The 16,400-nt window shown below is 47.5% G+C and overlaps 2 protein-coding genes across 2 annotated transcripts; both read right to left on the bottom strand.

Moving 5' to 3' along the window:
* Positions 1–6,686: 6,686 nt before the first annotated feature.
* Positions 6,687–10,352, bottom strand: LOC112874778 (tobamovirus multiplication protein 3-like). The gene is made up of 11 exons (XM_025938299.1): positions 9,921–10,352; positions 9,539–9,629; positions 9,394–9,446; positions 9,216–9,308; positions 9,066–9,137; positions 8,406–8,478; positions 8,068–8,113; positions 7,641–7,704; positions 7,508–7,561; positions 7,356–7,433; positions 6,687–7,059 (listed from the first exon to the last, which is right to left on the bottom strand). Exons 1-11 carry the CDS (start codon positions 10,053–10,055, stop codon positions 6,967–6,969), a joined length of 852 nt encoding a protein of 283 aa, XP_025794084.1. The 5' UTR covers positions 10,056–10,352; the 3' UTR covers positions 6,687–6,966.
* Positions 10,353–11,854: 1,502 nt separating this feature from the next.
* On the bottom strand, positions 11,855–13,721 carry LOC112874779 (heavy metal-associated isoprenylated plant protein 30-like). The gene is made up of 2 exons (XM_025938300.1): positions 13,229–13,721; positions 11,855–12,581 (listed from the first exon to the last, which is right to left on the bottom strand). Exons 1-2 carry the CDS (start codon positions 13,421–13,423, stop codon positions 12,189–12,191), a joined length of 588 nt encoding a protein of 195 aa, XP_025794085.1. The 5' UTR covers positions 13,424–13,721; the 3' UTR covers positions 11,855–12,188.
* Positions 13,722–16,400: the final 2,679 nt, after the last annotated feature.

Raw genomic sequence — 16,400 nt, 5'->3', positions numbered from 1 at the left:
CCGGGGTAGTGTCTACTACTTAGCCTCTAAGCCTGGATGACAATTCAGCTAAGGCACACACAAGTAGAGACACCAAATAAGAATATATACAAGACAATGAGTACTTGTTCTTTACACCCTAATCTTGCAGTACACTTTGTACTATCTATTCTACTACAGGTTAGGCTTCTTGGAGGTACTCGTTGAACTGCTCTTCAGTGCACTCCGCAGCCACTCCCTGCGCGAACATTCCCAGCGAAGCTTCTGGCCAAAAGGATTTTACAAATGCAAAGGCATGGCTGACGCATGCGACCGGGACCTCTGCAAGAAACTTGACGACTCTTTCCGGCGCCCCGCGAAGTCGTTCCAGCAGGGGCTGCTTGTCTGCTTCACCCTCTTCTGCTGGAGCCACCATATCCACGAGCGTCTGGGCGGCTTCCCTGAGAATCTCCAGTTCTTTCTCCCGCCGCCCCTTCTCCTCGCCCAGCGTCTTGATTTGCCAAAGACAGTCGGCGAACTATTCTTCAGTATCGGCGACTGCCTTCTGCAGCCTCTCGACGTCATTTGTACGGCGATACAGCATATTCTTCACGTTAGTAAGCAGCTCTTCTTTGTATTTTAAGGTTTTCCTAAGCTCTGCGGTGAAGATATTTTCAGTGTCCAAGGAAACCCGTTAAGGGAAAGTACTCGAGGGAAGCAAGGGCTTATCTTGGTGCGCTTTCTTCTGCTCTTTGAGCTGCTCCTGGTGCGTCATCTTTTGATCTTCGAGTTGTTTTTGGAGCTCGGAGTTGGCTTTCTCGAGGTTTCGCAGGTCGTTCTTGAGAAGCCATGTCTCTCGAGTTCGTTCCTGCTTCAGCATGTCGAGCTCCCTATGGAGATAGCAATTCTTCATCAGCTCTTCGGATATGCGCTTGTCTTTGGCAGCAAGCTCCCGGTGACCACTCACAACGGCTTTCAGCTTCTCGGTTTTCTTCTGTGAGTGAGTGATCACGTTCTGCACAGGGGGGAGTTTAAAAACAAGCCATTCGACAACAACTACAAGCAGAGGAGTTGTCACGTCTTACCATGGAATAATCGTACAGTTCCTTGTATGACTGCTTGAAGGTCTTTATATTACTGGCCGTCAGCATTGGGTCATCCACCAGATCCGTGGTGATGACATTCTGGTACCTGGGCCCGGTCATCAGCAGCTCTCTAGGAGTCGAGGTCCCCGCGGCTTCTTCAGGAGGCGATTGCTCGGCACCTGCAAGTCAGGAGGCTTTCAGTACATAACGCCTGGGGTCTAAGCAGCCAGCCCGAGGCGGTTAGATGTTTAGCTGTGCCATCCGTAGGGGTGGCATCAGGGGCCTCGACTTGTTCCTCGCCACCAGCTCTGGCTTCGCCTTGTTGGAGGTCGGGAGGCGGCAAGTCGGGCAGCGTCGCGTCTGCCTCGGGGGCTGGCTCCGCGGGCGTCGACTCTCCCGGGGCTGATGGCTCGGGGGCTGGAGTAGCCGTGGCTGGCTCCGTGGGCATGGACTCTCTTGGGGCTGATGGCTCGGGGGCTGGAGTAGTCGTGGCTGGTTTCGACTTGGGTGGAGAGGCACTTGCAGACCTAATAAAGCCGATTCAGCAATATCATCGTACAAGTCGAACAAAGTAGAATGTTCACTATGCTACAAGATGCAAACTTACAGCGTTGACTTCTTCATAACAGCCTTCTTCCCCCGCATGGCCCGTCGCGGGGTGCTCGTCGCCGGTGGCGGGGTCACACCAGCTGATGGCGCGGTGCCCGCCACGGCAATGGTCACAGTTGCAGAAGATGCTGGATCTGTTTCCACTTCTTCGAGCTCGGTCCTGGGTGGAGAAGCGGAAGGACTACAATTGGATATTGTCAGCGTGTAATCATACTAATGTTTGGCAATTCAACAAGTCAGCAAACTCATACCTGGAAGACTCGACTACTTCCGCTTTCCGCTTGCGCATCACCCGACGACCTTGCGGGACCTGAGGCAGAGTTCCGGTCAACTCCACGGCCGGTCTGGGGGAGTTGTCCTCCTCACCTCCCCCTCAGTTTCCTTCTCTGCCAGGGGGCTCCCGTCCTCCGTGGACTCACTGTTGTGCAGAGCCTGGGCTATCCGAGCCCTCTTTGCTTCGACAGCAGCGCTGGGGAGAAGGTGGTCCGGCCGAGGGATGTCGGGTTTCGGCGGGTAGCTGCGGTACAACTCTGTGTGCCCCTGCAGATGGTTTTCAGTTAGTAGCGGCAGAATAGAGTTTGTTTCCAATAAAAAGTAGTCGAATACTCACCGGTTTTGGAGGACTTCGCGCGAAAAATAAACCTGGGACGTAGGGGACGGCGTCCACGTCCAGCAGCACCCGCTTGACTCGGAGGAGTGTGGCGTCGTCTGACAGCTCCTCTGCGCACATGCGAGATGGATCTTCAGCGCCCGTGTACTCGAATCCATGTTTGTGGCGCTGCTGGATTGGCTGGACTCGGCATTTGAAGAAGGAGAACATAACGGACGTGCCGGTTACTCCCATCAGCTTATGAGCTTCTATGGTGTCTAACAATCCTTCAACTTGATCCATGTCCCCCCTGGAAAGCTCAATATTCCACTCCGGCCTCACAACAGGTGGATTATTTGATTTTTCTGGGAGTTGGGGGCATGGTTTTTGATATAGAACCAATGATTCTTCCACTCGGGAATGTTGGAGGGGAATTTGTATGATAGGTACTTGTCGCCGGTCTGCTGTCTCAGTTGGATGCCGGCGCTCCCTACAACGGATGGATTCTTGGAGGTGGGTTGAGGTTTGACCTGGAAAAGGAAGCGGAAAAGGTCCCAATGGGGTTCGATTCTAAGGAAGGCTTCACAGAAATGGATAAAAATCGAGATGTGGCAAATGGAGTTCGGGTTGAGATGATGGAGCTCAAGCTCGTAATAGTAAAGCAGGCCACGGAAGAAAGAGCAAGAGGGGAGGGCCAGACCCCGTTCGGCAAAATGGTAAAATGTGACGATTTCGTCAACATTTTCCATAAGAAAAGGTTCACGGAATGAGGGGCGCCAATTGACAAGATTCTTGTCTTGGAGCAACCCCTCAGAAAGAAGTCTATTGAGTTCGTTGAGGGAGCACTTACTGTGTGTCCACTCCCCGGTTGGCGGCTGCGCCTCTTTATTCTTCCCATCCTTCTCCGATTTCTTGGGCGCCATCTCTGGATCCGCTCGCCACGAGTTGCTCGGGGGCTGTGGGGAGAGGGGCGGGGAAGTTTGGGAGGGTTGGGGTTCTTCAAGAGGATGAAGGCGGATCGCTATTCTGTTTTGGGGATTTGGCAAGTTCTTGGCGGATTGCAGAATTGGAAGCACGGATTTTACCCTCCAAGTTACCGCGGCGTTAAATAACCGGCGGCTGGGTTCTGATTTACTGTTCCGAAAGGGAACGAATTGTCAAAGGGAATATTCGGAAGCTGAGGGGTCGTTTGGTGGATTTTTGGATACATTATTTGAAAGTGCATCTAGGCCTAATGACCTATTTTAGTGATTAATAACAATCTAAATGAGTATCTAATGTTTCAATTGAGTATAATGAGCAGGGGTCATGGAAACAAAAAGGAGAAAAGAAAAGGAGTGAATCCCAATGATTATTCAAATTTGGAGAACGGTACCGGATCAAGAAAAGGGTTGCAAGCGGAGAAAATTCTTTGTTTTATATTTTCTTGAGTTTAGGCATACCGTACTATCAAGGGGGATGTGGAAAGTATGTGGAAGATCACCAATAAATCAAATCCATAGTGTAAGCCTTGAAGCATTCTATGAAATTCCGAGGGCTCCTGGCGGACAGTCCGCCAGGTCACTGGAAATCAGCCTAACGGCTAGTTTCCAGTGAGGCAATATATATACCCCACGACCCCCAAACGAAATATACTCTTGCCTAACCAGTTAAACCAAGTCTCAAGCACATTCTAAGCACTCCAAAGCTCCCCAAAGTGAAACCCTAGCTTCTCCACTCCAAATCCTTAGTCTAGGGTTAGGTTTGAGCAAGATTCAAGCAAGATTCGAGTTCTTCCCAAGAGATTCACCTCTCTTGGGCATCTCTTGGCACTCTCCATCGCTTTCTACATCTATTACTCTTGGAGCTTGGCTCCTAAACGGTTAGAGGTGCTCAAGTACAACCAACTCGTGGTGTGATTGGATTGAGAAGTTTGTATTACCCCTTGTGGCTAGTAAAGAGCTCAAATTTGACCTTTGTGGTTGCTTGAGAGAGGAAAGGGTTGAGAGGAACCCGGTCCTTTGTGGACTCGTCAACGGGGACGTAGAATCCTTGAGTGGATTCGAACCTCGGGTGAAAATCTTGTGTCTCTTGTGCTTGATTACCTTACTTCATTCTTGTGTTTTTGTTATACTTACCAACGTCTAGCATTCTTGCCCGATCTACTTGTGTACTTACTTTGAGCTAGATTGTATCTGCATTTAATGTTCCTCACTTGTATTAGAGTCTTTCTATTCAAGTAGATTTTGGTATACAAGTTTTATCTTTCGAAAGATTGCATTCCATTCCCGAGACCTCCCAGCGGACAGTCCGCCAGGCAGCCTCGGACTGAGTTTTTGTGTGCAGGTTTTAAACGACGATCGCCTATTCACCCCCCCTCTAGGCGTACTTTCATTATTCGATTAATCATTTTTTCTGAGACTATTGTCCCGAAAAAAGAGGTTTTTCGAATTCTAGAAATCTAATTTCCATTATTTGTACCATCGCTCCAATTGTTTAACATGGGCACATTTTTTCACTGCATGCCACGGCTTTTAGATCCTTATTTCCAAATTCGAGAGATTTGGATTGAAGGCTCGGGGGCTGCGGGATACGTGGCATCGACTACTTATTTTTCAAATTTATTTGAAAAGTAAGGAGAATTTCATACTAATGCAACCCTCAGCCTGAGTCTACGATTCAACCTAAGGGTCGGGGGCTACTCTATATGGAGTGCGATTTTTCAATCGCACACCATATCAACGATATAATTCGGGGCATAAGCACCTCATAGCTTCGATGCAGCCAAGTGAGTACTTGAAGAAGGACTTCAAGACGGAGCTTCAGAAGAAGCCGAAGACTATTTCAAAAAGTACTCGATAAGCCTGCAGTACTCAGTTACAAAGAGCTCGTGGGCTTGTTAGACCCGGGGCCACGGGATTGTGTAAAATCCGTCTTATCTCTTATTTATCTCGTACTAATCGATGCAGAAGGAATCTACTCAAGATATGTTCTGGTACGATTCCTTGGTTGGTATCGGTTAGGACCCTCTCGAAACAGACCATACAGGACGTAGGGTATTACGCGCCTCGCGGCCCGAACCTGTCTAAGTTTTGTGTTCCTTGCAGGACCTTTCATGCGCACGTCGCACGTCCTTCGCCCGAGACCGGCTCTTTCGCCCGAGATAACAGGCGCCCGCGCCCTCCAGGATGGAGAGCATCCAACTATTTAAGTTAGGTTCCGTCCACTTCCACTAACAAGGTGGGACTAACTTGTTGCCATACACTTATGCACTAATGGGCCTTTGAGATTTTATAGGAATTATTTAAATTTAAATGGACTAGGCCCAAATATTCCAACTAGCGATTTTAGTAACCGTGGTACCGAATGAATAAGCCCGTCCATTTGTCTGTTTCAGTACGTCTATTTTTGCTCTGTTTTTCCAAGTTTGGTGGAAGGGTACTGTACTGTGGACTGACTGTTGTGTGTGAGGATCAACAACATTATTCACCGTCTGATTCCTCTGATCTACGTTACAGGTGGAGCGAGGCTGCATCGTCTTTGACCTTTCAAGCACCGTGTCCGGTGTACAGTACGACCGCACGAACTGCCGTGCTCTGCGTTGGTAGATCACTCGGAGGAAAAGTGGCATCCGTAGGCACGCACCAGCAGCATTGTTGTTCACGCACAATGCGTTTGATGGATCACTAAGCTTTGCTGCCAAAAAGAAGAAAGAAAAAAAAAAGAGCGGTAATGGATTCCCGGACGGCTGATTCGCCGGGCCTCCATTCCGGCTTCCCCGGGGACCCAAACGTTGCTGTCGAGCCGAGCGCGCCGCCGCTGCGCGACACAAAAGAGCAGAGCTGCCTCTCAAATTTTGAAACCAGCCGTCCGCGCACGGGTGCGTCGACACCGACTCGTGCTTCCGGCCGGGCCTGTCGTGGTGTGCCCCAATCATTTCGTCCCCAATTTCTGCCGGCGCCCCAGCCAGCACTGACACGTTTTCTGTTCGGAAAAAGAAATGCAAATAATGGATGCACCACACCACCAGCTAGTCAGAGTGGAAGCCTCTCTGAACAGGCGAGTAGGTAAGATGAGCAGGGAGACCGTTCAAATCCTTCCCGTTCCCCTCGGCTGTCCGCCGGCCAACCTGTTCTTCTGGTTCTCTGAATTTTGATGCTTGCTCCTGTGATTGGTCGTTGGACAGGTGTGTGCTTTTGTCTGTTTGATAAGCCCATCTATTCCTTTCACACACCGTGTGCCCACTTGCATCAATCAGTCTTAAGATGTGCAGGTGGTCCAGTATCTTCAGGTCCCATCAGAATTTGAGAAGCATCAGTTTAGCCATTGACATACAGACAAGCTTGTGTCAGTGGATGAGGATCAGGTTCAGGTCCAACCTCTTGGGATTGGGAGAGATGAAGCAATTTCCCTTCAGATATAAAGGGGTTGGATACAATCCCAGAGCAGCTATCGTTCTTCTGAAGTAGCCAATACTATCAAACATAATTTCTCCATCGCCAAAATTATCAGTCCTTGACTGTTCTGAAGTTTACAGATGGAAACCCGTATTGGCCGGTGAAACAGTTGTGTTAGTGACATTTGGGATTGCAATGACAGCGGGATTTTACAATTTTAACAAGCTATATTTGCAAGACTTCAAAAAGCTACTAACCTACAAAAAGGTACTAGAACATATCTCACATTTGATCTTTTTTTCTTTAACAATTGGTGGAACTGTTAGAAATGGACCATCAACGTTACTGACTAATGGATTGGATGGTACTGTGCGATCCCACGTTTTGGCGGTAGTTTCCTTAAGATGAACAGCACCAAAGACGATGGTACAATCTCAACCAGCTGTAAAGACAGAATGAACACAAGCAGTAAATAATATCAGCAAGTGCAATGATTGATCATAAGAGATATAAATGATATCACAAAGTAAGTTCATACATGCTCCAACAATACTGCTAAGTCTATATGATTGAAATGCCCTAACATTTATATATTCATAACAAAACCATCTCCTACAGGACAGCAATATCTAAAATACCATCAAACAAATGAAAGTGAAATCTGAATCTGCAAAGCAATACCAAGTAATCTGAAATAAAATTGCAGATACTAACAGTTCATGTGAGTGAAAAACCTACCAAGTAGTAAAAGAAGTTCAGGATTGGATGGTTCAGAACATCAAGATCAGCTCCTTTATCAAATGCACTAAAGCACATCTGCAAGATAGAGACAGTAAGTCAGTATGCTATTTGTTATTTCAAAATCTAAGTGGGCACTGCATAGGATTTACCATTACACATCTGATCAAGAAGCAACCAAAGCATATGGTAGTCACATAGCCAACCTACATAAAAAGGTGACAATGTTAAACATACAAGTAATCTAGAAATTTCTAGAGTGCAAAACAACTGGTAGCAAAGTACCTCATTCAACTTTTTACGCCGACCTTTTGACTCAACAGGGAAACGCTGCAACATCAGGAAGAGCCTACAAAGGATATACACAAAGTTATTAATAATTTCTCTGATATCAAAATGATCAGCACAACATAACAGAAAACTACAGGCCCATAATTATTTGCATTGCCACATTTTACATAGGCACCTGACGCATTTAGTGCATGGGAAATAGTTATAACTTTGCAAGCACCCTCATGTAGCAGAAATCAAGGGACAGACGTATACAGAAAATCTCTTGCTCTTATACTAGTGTGCAAGCTGATTTTCTTGTTTTCTGTAGCAGCTGTTTAACCATAATGCTTAAGGCCAAAGGAAAATAATATCTAGTTTCTTCGATGGCATAGTTCCCATTTGATAAAGAACCATAACATATCAAGGAATGAGTTGTTACCTCCCTCCGTAGAGAAGGAAACCAAAAGCAGCGAATAAGGATGTAGCTGAAAAGTAGCTCCATGTTAGTAGCAGAGATAAACAAGCACACAATATAAAATCCTAGACTGCAATATAATTTGCTTCAAATAACTCAACACACAAGGAACTAAGGTTACAAATGTAGTTTCCGGAATTTGCTAATCAGGTATTGTTTACTATGTCCAAATTTTATACTTCATGGTGCCCCAAAACAATAATAATTCATATGGTTTCACATTGCACAGTATTTATTGCTCTTACAGTGCAAAACATAGTGCTGCAGCCTGCAGGGGAAGCCAAAGGAAATAAGTACATTACCTGCAAAGAACATCTTTGACAAAATGATCACAGCTTGAACCGGTTTCCACCACGTGAGCAGCCACAGTACTATCTGAAATTTTACAAGTCAGTTCATTCAAGAATATCACAAAAGAAATAAGAAGCAGCATCTCATAATAATTCCTTGATTTTTAAATACCTATTGAGAAATACTCTACAAAAGAGTGCCACTTGAGAAGCTATAGCAATATAGCATATCAAGCAATGAACTGAATATTGTGCAGTAGTATATAAGGTTACCTGGGCATTCATGCAGCAGTGACAAGTAGTCATTACACTCATCACTCTCGTTTGGACAGTCCAGTTAAACTATAGCATTTCCTTAATTTACTGTGTTATTTTTGTGACATCTTACCATATAATAGTCCCAAAAATTATAAACGACGAAACCACTGTAAATAAGACATGGACCAGAACTTCCTTGATTATGAACAATCAAGCATCAGGTTGTCATACTCATTAGTTCTCTAATCTATAAAAGTGTTCCCAAGTGGTCCATGTAATCAGTTTACTTTTGATCATCAGCAGACTGATTACTGACACCTTTTATCCTTTGACATATAGAGATTAGAGTCAATATGAGAAAAACTTAAAATTTGTTATAAGCCCATCAGTGAGAAACCCGAATATGCAACTTACCTGAATGGTGTAGACAACTCCATTGATCGTATAGAAAGCTGGTCGGAGCCCATCAGTCGACATTGCACGTGCCTAGCAAACATCAGCATGAAACAATGAGCACAGAAGTAGTCATGGAACAATACCAAAACACCTTGAGTGAAACCTAACCTGATAGTAGATTTCAGCCCAAAAGAGCACCAACAGAGCATAGGTCGTGAAGAATGCTAGGCCAGGCAAATCAATAAGCACATGTTGGAATATCTACAATACGGTATTATTACACATTACTCCAGTTGTTTCCCACCAACTGATAGAAGAGAAACATGAATAACCTCCTTCCACAAACCTCAGGGTGTACAAGGTGCACATTCCGCCGCAGTACAAACACAGTTGACCTCACTACAAACATAAACACAAGTTGGCCATAAATCATGGATCGGATGACTATGGTGTACTGAGTAAGCAGTGGGTAAGCACTACAATAAACTCACCGCTGTTTACAATGAAGTTTAGGAAATGAAACACCTTCTGTGTTGTCCACCCAAACTCAGGCACCCTACACTCGATTCTTATCAGTTGGACCTGACAAAAATTCATATCAGATGACCTAATGAGATCGATAACCATCGTCTTAGTTTCCATCACATTTGAAATATACATCACGCTAGATGATTCCCGGACAATTTCCTAGGTTCAAAACCGAGTGTAAAACCTATGCGCTGGATTCAGAGTTCAGAACATTTGAAACTGCTATGTTCAACCGCACGACCCCTCATCCTCACATTATCTCATAGTTCAAAACTAAATCCAGCCCTAATTGGATGGGCAAGCTAAGCAGGAGGGTAAGATCGAGTGGGGCTGGTTTGGACTTACTAGGGCTACGACTGCGACGACGCCGTAGAGCAAGGCGAGGGCGTGGAAGGTGCGGTCCTGCCACAGCGGTGAGTTGTTCACATCGTCCCACCAGGCGTCCAGGGACGCCGCCGCCGCTGAGGACGAGGCCGCCATGGCCGCGCAAACACCACTACGCTCGCCTCCTCCTCGGAATCGGACCGACCGGTAGAATCAAATTAAATCAGATCAAATGCTAGGTTAAGCGCGCGCATAATGTGAAGCAAACGGAAGCGTGCGAGGCGATTGGAAGGCCCGAGCTGGAAGCAATCGAAATCCGTTGATGCGGGTTGGTCGGGATCGGGGAGGATTGGGGAATTCGTGAGGCTTCGTTCGCTGCAGAGGCGAGAGGAGGCTTGCCGTGCGGTGAGGAAGGAGACGAGACAGGCCAATCCCCAGCGCGCAGCCGTGAACCCGGTGTATGGGCTTCGGAGTGCTTGTAGCCGTCCATCAGAGGATCTGCGGATGTGATGTGGCAGGCGGTGCAAGATGAGTCTGCGGGCGTTTCGGGCGGGGCTTGGTCCAGCTTGACATCGCCATCAGGCTATGGTGGTGCCGTCTGCCTGTCTGGATTGTCCACCAGGCGATGCCAGACAGAGGCAACCTTTTGGCCTCTAGATGGAATCGGATTTTTTGGCGCGCTTGGCTTGTTTTGGGTTGTGAGAGCCATTTTGAAGGTGGAATAGCTATTTTCATTCCTGAATAATTAACTGAGGTTCAATTTCATCTCTATACTATCAAAGTGACTTAGTCCTCAAATTTTTATTTTGAGTTCAGTCTCGTCCCTCATCCTACGTGGCATGCCACGTGTCACACCTCATAAGCACATGTCACACCTCGTCAGCAAAATTAGTATTAGAGGGATCACACCTCGTCAGCAAATTTAGTGCTACAGGTATCGATTTGTATCGTTTGTTCGGTGTTTTCAATTTTCACGTCAATTTGCGCAGCTTGAACGATTGCTATTGCTCGAAGAACGTACGGAGAAATGAGAGAAATCAGGGGGGGCAATAAAGAATATACATATGTTCTTACCTTATGTGGGTCTAGAACTCTAGATGGAGAAATAAGGAGGGCAAAAGGGTCAATTTTCATGCATTTGCTAAATCAGCTAAGTGGACACTTTGCTGACGAGGTGTGACACGTGGCATGCCATGTATGGTGAGGAATGAGATTGGATCCAAAATAAGAGTCAGAGGACTAAAGCTGCTATTTTGATAATTCAGGGATGAAACTAAGCTTTGGGCAATAGTTGAGGAATGAAATAAAATTGCTATTTTGCCGATTCTGAACTGTGCGTCAAATAAGAAATTCTTAGTTAGATTAGTCTGTAGCTTAGGATTTGGATTTAAATGACATGAAAGGTTTGATTGTTTGAACGGGAATCAAACAAGAATTCTCGTATTTTTTTATTCAGGATTCACCATGTTGGTGTGACTGAACTATCAATCGAGAAACCTGACTCATGTTGTGCATTACAGTATTGTAGCCTACTGTTGCTGGCGGCTGCACTGTGGTGCAGTTTATCACATACTCCAAGAACCCTAGCTAGGCTTCCCAGTTCCAAGGCTTTCCGCACCACTAGCCACCAACCAGCTTCCATCGAGCCTTGCAGGCCTGAATATTTAACCGGCGTAGCAGCGGTAGCCACGATCGCCGACGACCAAACCTATTAGCTACTGCGACGTCTCACCAGGCTCCCAGCAGCAGCGCGAAAATGGAGCAGGAGGCAGGAGCACACTACTAGCTAGTACTAGTAGTAAAAGGCGCGCGCCTTTCGCTGTAGCTGCTGCGGGTAGGGAGATGCTTTGGCGTCCCATTGGCTTGTCTGAACAATCGGGGAGCAGAGCACGCATGGCTCTCGCCTCTCGGGGTATGGAGTGGATAGAGAGAGCGTGCGCGTGCCCGTCCGCTAGTTTCGCGTAACCCGGAAAGGGGAACCGCTACTCATTCCACATTGCAACTTGCGTCCATCTCCATCATCCATTTGTTACATGCACGCGCGAGCTGATGAACACACATGCACTGCTTGCGACTTGACCTGCTTGCTACTAGAGAGGCGCCCAACAACACTAGAGCGAGAAGAAACACAATGATCAAACTGGTGACTGGTCGTCGTCGGTCTCCCAGCAGCTCGTCACGAGTCGTGGTGGTCTCCACGCGCACGCTGGATCGATCGGTTCTTGCCGAGGAGGCACACTACGCCATTGGCCATTGAACATTCCCATGGCACACTACTACTAATGTGCGCTACATGACGGAGCATGCGTTGACGTCGTCGTCGTTGAACATGTTGCTGACGGGGTCTGCGCCGCGTTGGGGCTCCGGGAGGTGGCCGTGCTTGTCGCCGTTGTAGCCGTGGCGGTAGTAGTTGTAGGTGCGGCGGTAGGACTCCTCGTCGTGGAAGTAGTCCTTGGCGGAGGTGAAGTGGAGCGGCAGGTTCGGGTTGGGCCAGAACTCGGCCTTCTTCCCCGCGCGCCGCACCTCCTTGAGCACCCGGTGCCGGTCCACGTACCCCGTCACCGTCACCTTCTCCATCTCCACGTCCACCTCTACCGAGTCCACGCCGCGCAGCCGCGTCAGCGCGTGCTTCACCACGCGCTCGCAGCCGGAGCAGCACATCCGGACCTTCAGCTCCACCGTCTGCAAGCAGTAGATGTTGTGATCGAGGTTCTTCATCAGTTCATCTTCATTATGATGTTCGTTCGTTCTTGTCTCGATCGAGACAAGGAGAAAAAACATATAGTATTTTACTGGAACAAATTTTAACAGCACGCCGGGCCGGGGTAGTTTACTGGTTCCGACAGCGGCGCCTGCAGCAGCCGAGGAGAAAGGCTTTTCTTTTCTTATCCTATTCCTAGGTAGAGCAAGTTCGTTCCTCACCTCTAGTACGCGATGCGAGCAACCTTTTTCCTCTCGATCCCTTTCTCGCCTTCTTTTTAGGACGCATGCACGAGGTCCCTGCTGTTCTCAACAGGAACATCCGCATGCCTCGTCGTCACTGTGCTGCTACCGTGACTGCACAAACATGCACAGTACTACTTCTACGGCTACCGCACCTCACGTTTCATGTATGCAATTCTAAGGAAAACTTTCAACGAAAAATATTGGTGGCGGGCAGAGAATAAATCTGGGCATGTCACGTCGCACTCGCATGGCCAAAGTTGCCGTACTTGCATTGCATACACCCGGCCTGCCATTTGTTTCACATGCAGGCCCTGACGATGCCTGACTGACGGAAAGAACAGAGCACGAGCTGAAGAGAACAGCAGGGCCAACGGCCGACGCACCTGCAGAGACAGCGGCCTGCTGCTCCGGCCCATCCTGCGCCCGGCCAAGGGGCCCTCCTGGTAACCGTACAGGGTGTTGGCGCTCGTCGGGTGGCTGCTGTAGTAGTAGGCGCCGGCGCGGTGGCCGTGGCGGTGGCCGCCGGACGGGTAGAAGCAGCACAGCAGGAACGACGACAGCGCGGAGGAGACCGACATGGCCGGCTAGCTCACCGGAGGCAGCGACTTATACACGAGCCTCCCCCTCGGCACAAGCGAGCTGTTGGCGACCTACCCTCTCGGCAAGTTCACCGCAGCCTTGGCGAGGGAGGTTTGCTAAGCTTGGGTTGGGTGCCGGAGATCAGGAGATGCTGCCTAGCTTGCTGCAAGGGAAAATGTCTGCGGGGCTTTGCTTGCTCGCTGGGGTTGAACGACACTGGAGGGAGGGAGGGAGTGCCTCTCGCCTCTGGAGTCTGGCCTCTGCTGCTGCTTTTATTCGCTCGCCGCCGCTGCCGCGGCCTACCACCCGGTGCCGTGCATTAGTTTATGGGCGGAATGGTATCTTGGAGCGGAGCAGAGGCTGCTCCGTGCTCTTGCCTTTTTCGCCCTCGTATTACTGCTTGAATTCTGGGAGACTGGGAGCAAGGGGGGCAGCAGCAGCTGCTGCTGGTCAGTCCGGTAGACATGTTCTGCCACCTCAGCTGTGGATCAGCACTATAACACTGTTTAAATTAATCGAGAATTTGAAATTAAGCAATTTGAGATATAAAGAGAGATCACCAGCGATGTTCTGTTGCAGGCAGATGAGATGAGCTAGCTGCACAATGATGCTCATGTCGAGCTCTTTTCGTGGGCATCATGACACACATGAATGCCAGCCCAGCAGTGAGCCAGCGACCCCATTTCGCAATTCAAACGTTCGGCAGAACAACAACAATGGTCAGAATCAAGCATGAGTGAGTGGCCAGGATTCTTTTCTTTTATCTTTGGAATTAACGCTCAATTTGAATTTATGATCATTCAACAACACTATCTGAAAATATTTCAGCGCAATTATCTAAGGACCTATTTGGTGCGGCTCCAGCTGCCGGCGGGAGCCGCACCAAACACATCGGAGGGGCGAAGCGCTTCTGCGGGGGGTTCAGGGAGAGCCGGGGTTGTTTTCGCGGGCGAACAAACGTAGCTAGCGGAGCCAAAAAGAAATAGCTCCGCCTCTGCTCCGGCTCCCCGGTTCCGCCCTCGCCGAGCGCTGCCAAACACCCTCTAGTTCAGTGACATTTCTTCAGAGAGGAAACAGATTGCTTGCTTAGTGACCAACACTAACTGATTAGTCGTGGCAGAAGACAGGAAAAGTGTCCGAAGGCGGAGGAATATATGTCAGGTTGGGGGCAAAAGCAGGAAGAGTTTCAGAGATAGATATTCTGAAAAAAAAAATCTCCTTCTCCCTCTGCGCCGAGCTGGAACGATTTCCAAAGCTCATGCCTCCCTCGATGATATTATGCCTTGTGCTTATTCTGTCCAGGCTTTTGTACGCGCAGCGTGCACTACTATTGCAATGTTCTCCTAACCTGGTCCACACCTGTCAGAGGAATTGTCCTCCTCTTGCATGCTCTCGCTGTGCTGACACTGCGTGCATGCAATTCGATACGGTTTCAGAATTTTTCGCACTTGTGCTTATTCCAGCTCTTGGAACCTAGAACAGCATTGATACGACAATAATGCCTCGCAAAAGGGTATCTAGCTAGCTATCTAGATAGTCTTTTGTTGCATCATACATAGGGTTGACAGGACGCTGGTAAGTTAGATCAAGATCATATATAGTGGCCCAATCAGCATAACATGCTGGATCACAATTCATACCTCAGACTAGTGCAGTACTCTGTTAAATCATTTGCCTTGCCTACACAGGGTGAGCTAGTGCTTAGACCAGGAAATGCGCTACACGTAATCGCCCTGAGCGTAGTGACAAGCTGACATGCGGCGCCGAGAATTAATTAATGCGGCCGCGAGAATTAGACTTTCTATGATCAAGCCGTAATCCACTATTAGTAGTATATGTATAAATTTGAATCCTGCGTTGTTGTTTCAAGTGATCGATCAACAATGGTCAGACTGTTAAAGAACAGTAGTGTCTGCCATAGCAAAGGATTATCTGACTATAATAGGCCCAGCTGCCGATTCTTTCGGCTAGAGACTGCTTGTCCTCATTACGACCACTAATTAGGAAGCTTAAATCAAAAGGTGCTCTTTTGACCACTGCCCTGCTGCCTGTCTCGGTCTGATAAGACTTAATCAGGGAGCCTGTCTGTCTCATGGCTCCCATTTCATGTTTCTTCAGTTAGATAGTACTAATATTTATTCAGATAACTCAGCCACAAAGCCGCACTTTTTCGGCGATCTTTGTCAGTGCAAGAATTATGCTTTTGTCAACTTTGAGTAGTAGCCATTGGTGTCTAATTGCATATTGCCCACCATAATCATTGTGCATCACTCATTTAAAACTTCCGTTTGAGGCAGAGTATTCGAATCGGTCGGTAATGAGAGGTTGGTTGTGATCGATGACCCATGGATTTAACTTGAAATGATGAGAGCTGGATTGTTTATGGATGTACGAATGGTTCTCTGATTAGGAAAGCTGTGGAAAGGACTGGATAACATTCAGCCTTCGCAGCTGGTCCGGTGATTGTGTGCTTGTAGAGGACCTTGTTTAAGCTCCAGCTTTACGTAAAGAAAAAGAGAGAATAAGTTTTAGTTTGGTGCTAGTCATTTACAAACCAAACAATGTTACTATATTGCTAGTACAATGATGAAACTTGATTTGCTTGAACCTGCATTTTGAAGGTTGGTACTTATTAAGGATGATAAATTGACAAGTTGTCAAGGAAAAGGGAGCTAGATTCTGATGTACTGATGGTAGAATCCAAAATGAACCTGCAAAAAAAGAAGAAGAAGAAATTATTCCTTCCGTAGTAAAGAATAATTTTGTTATATTTTTTAGCTCTGGGGATAGGGATAAAGTTACTACTTTCCTGGTAAAGATTTTTGCCCATCCTTTTCCTAATATTCTCTGCTTGGTCCTTTGTACGATAAGTGAGCTTGCTGAGAGAATGAAAATGCTTTACTTTCCGAGTAAGTAATTCTACCAAGATCTCTGAAGGAAGGTAACCAAACCACACTCTGAAATACCAATGCCGGG

Source organism: Panicum hallii, chromosome 9 (assembly GCF_002211085.1).
Source record: "Panicum hallii strain FIL2 chromosome 9, PHallii_v3.1, whole genome shotgun sequence".
Classification (NCBI taxonomy): Eukaryota; Viridiplantae; Streptophyta; class Magnoliopsida; order Poales; family Poaceae; genus Panicum; species Panicum hallii.
The sequence above is the reverse complement of the archived record's forward strand: the minus strand, read 5'-3'. Positions and strand labels throughout refer to the sequence as shown.

What these genes read in the sequence shown, in the direction of transcription:
- LOC112874778 (XM_025938299.1), bottom strand. Translation starts at nt 10,055, where the DNA reads ATGGCGGCCTCGTCCTCAGCGGCGGCGGCGTCCCTGGACGCCTGGTGG. An exon ending in TGCACCTTGTACACCCTGAG is followed by an intron (nt 9,309 to 9,393) that starts GTTTGTGGAAGG and finishes ACCGTATTGTAG; the next exon opens with ATATTCCAACATGTGCTTAT. An exon ending in TCTTGATCAGATGTGTAATG is followed by an intron (nt 7,434 to 7,507) that starts GTAAATCCTATG and finishes TCTATCTTGCAG; the next exon opens with ATGTGCTTTAGTGCATTTGA.
- LOC112874779 (XM_025938300.1), bottom strand. Translation starts at nt 13,423, where the DNA reads ATGTCGGTCTCCTCCGCGCTGTCGTCGTTCCTGCTGTGCTGCTTCTAC. An exon ending in GCAGGCCGCTGTCTCTGCAG is followed by an intron (nt 12,582 to 13,228) that starts GTGCGTCGGCCG and finishes TACTGCTTGCAG; the next exon opens with ACGGTGGAGCTGAAGGTCCG.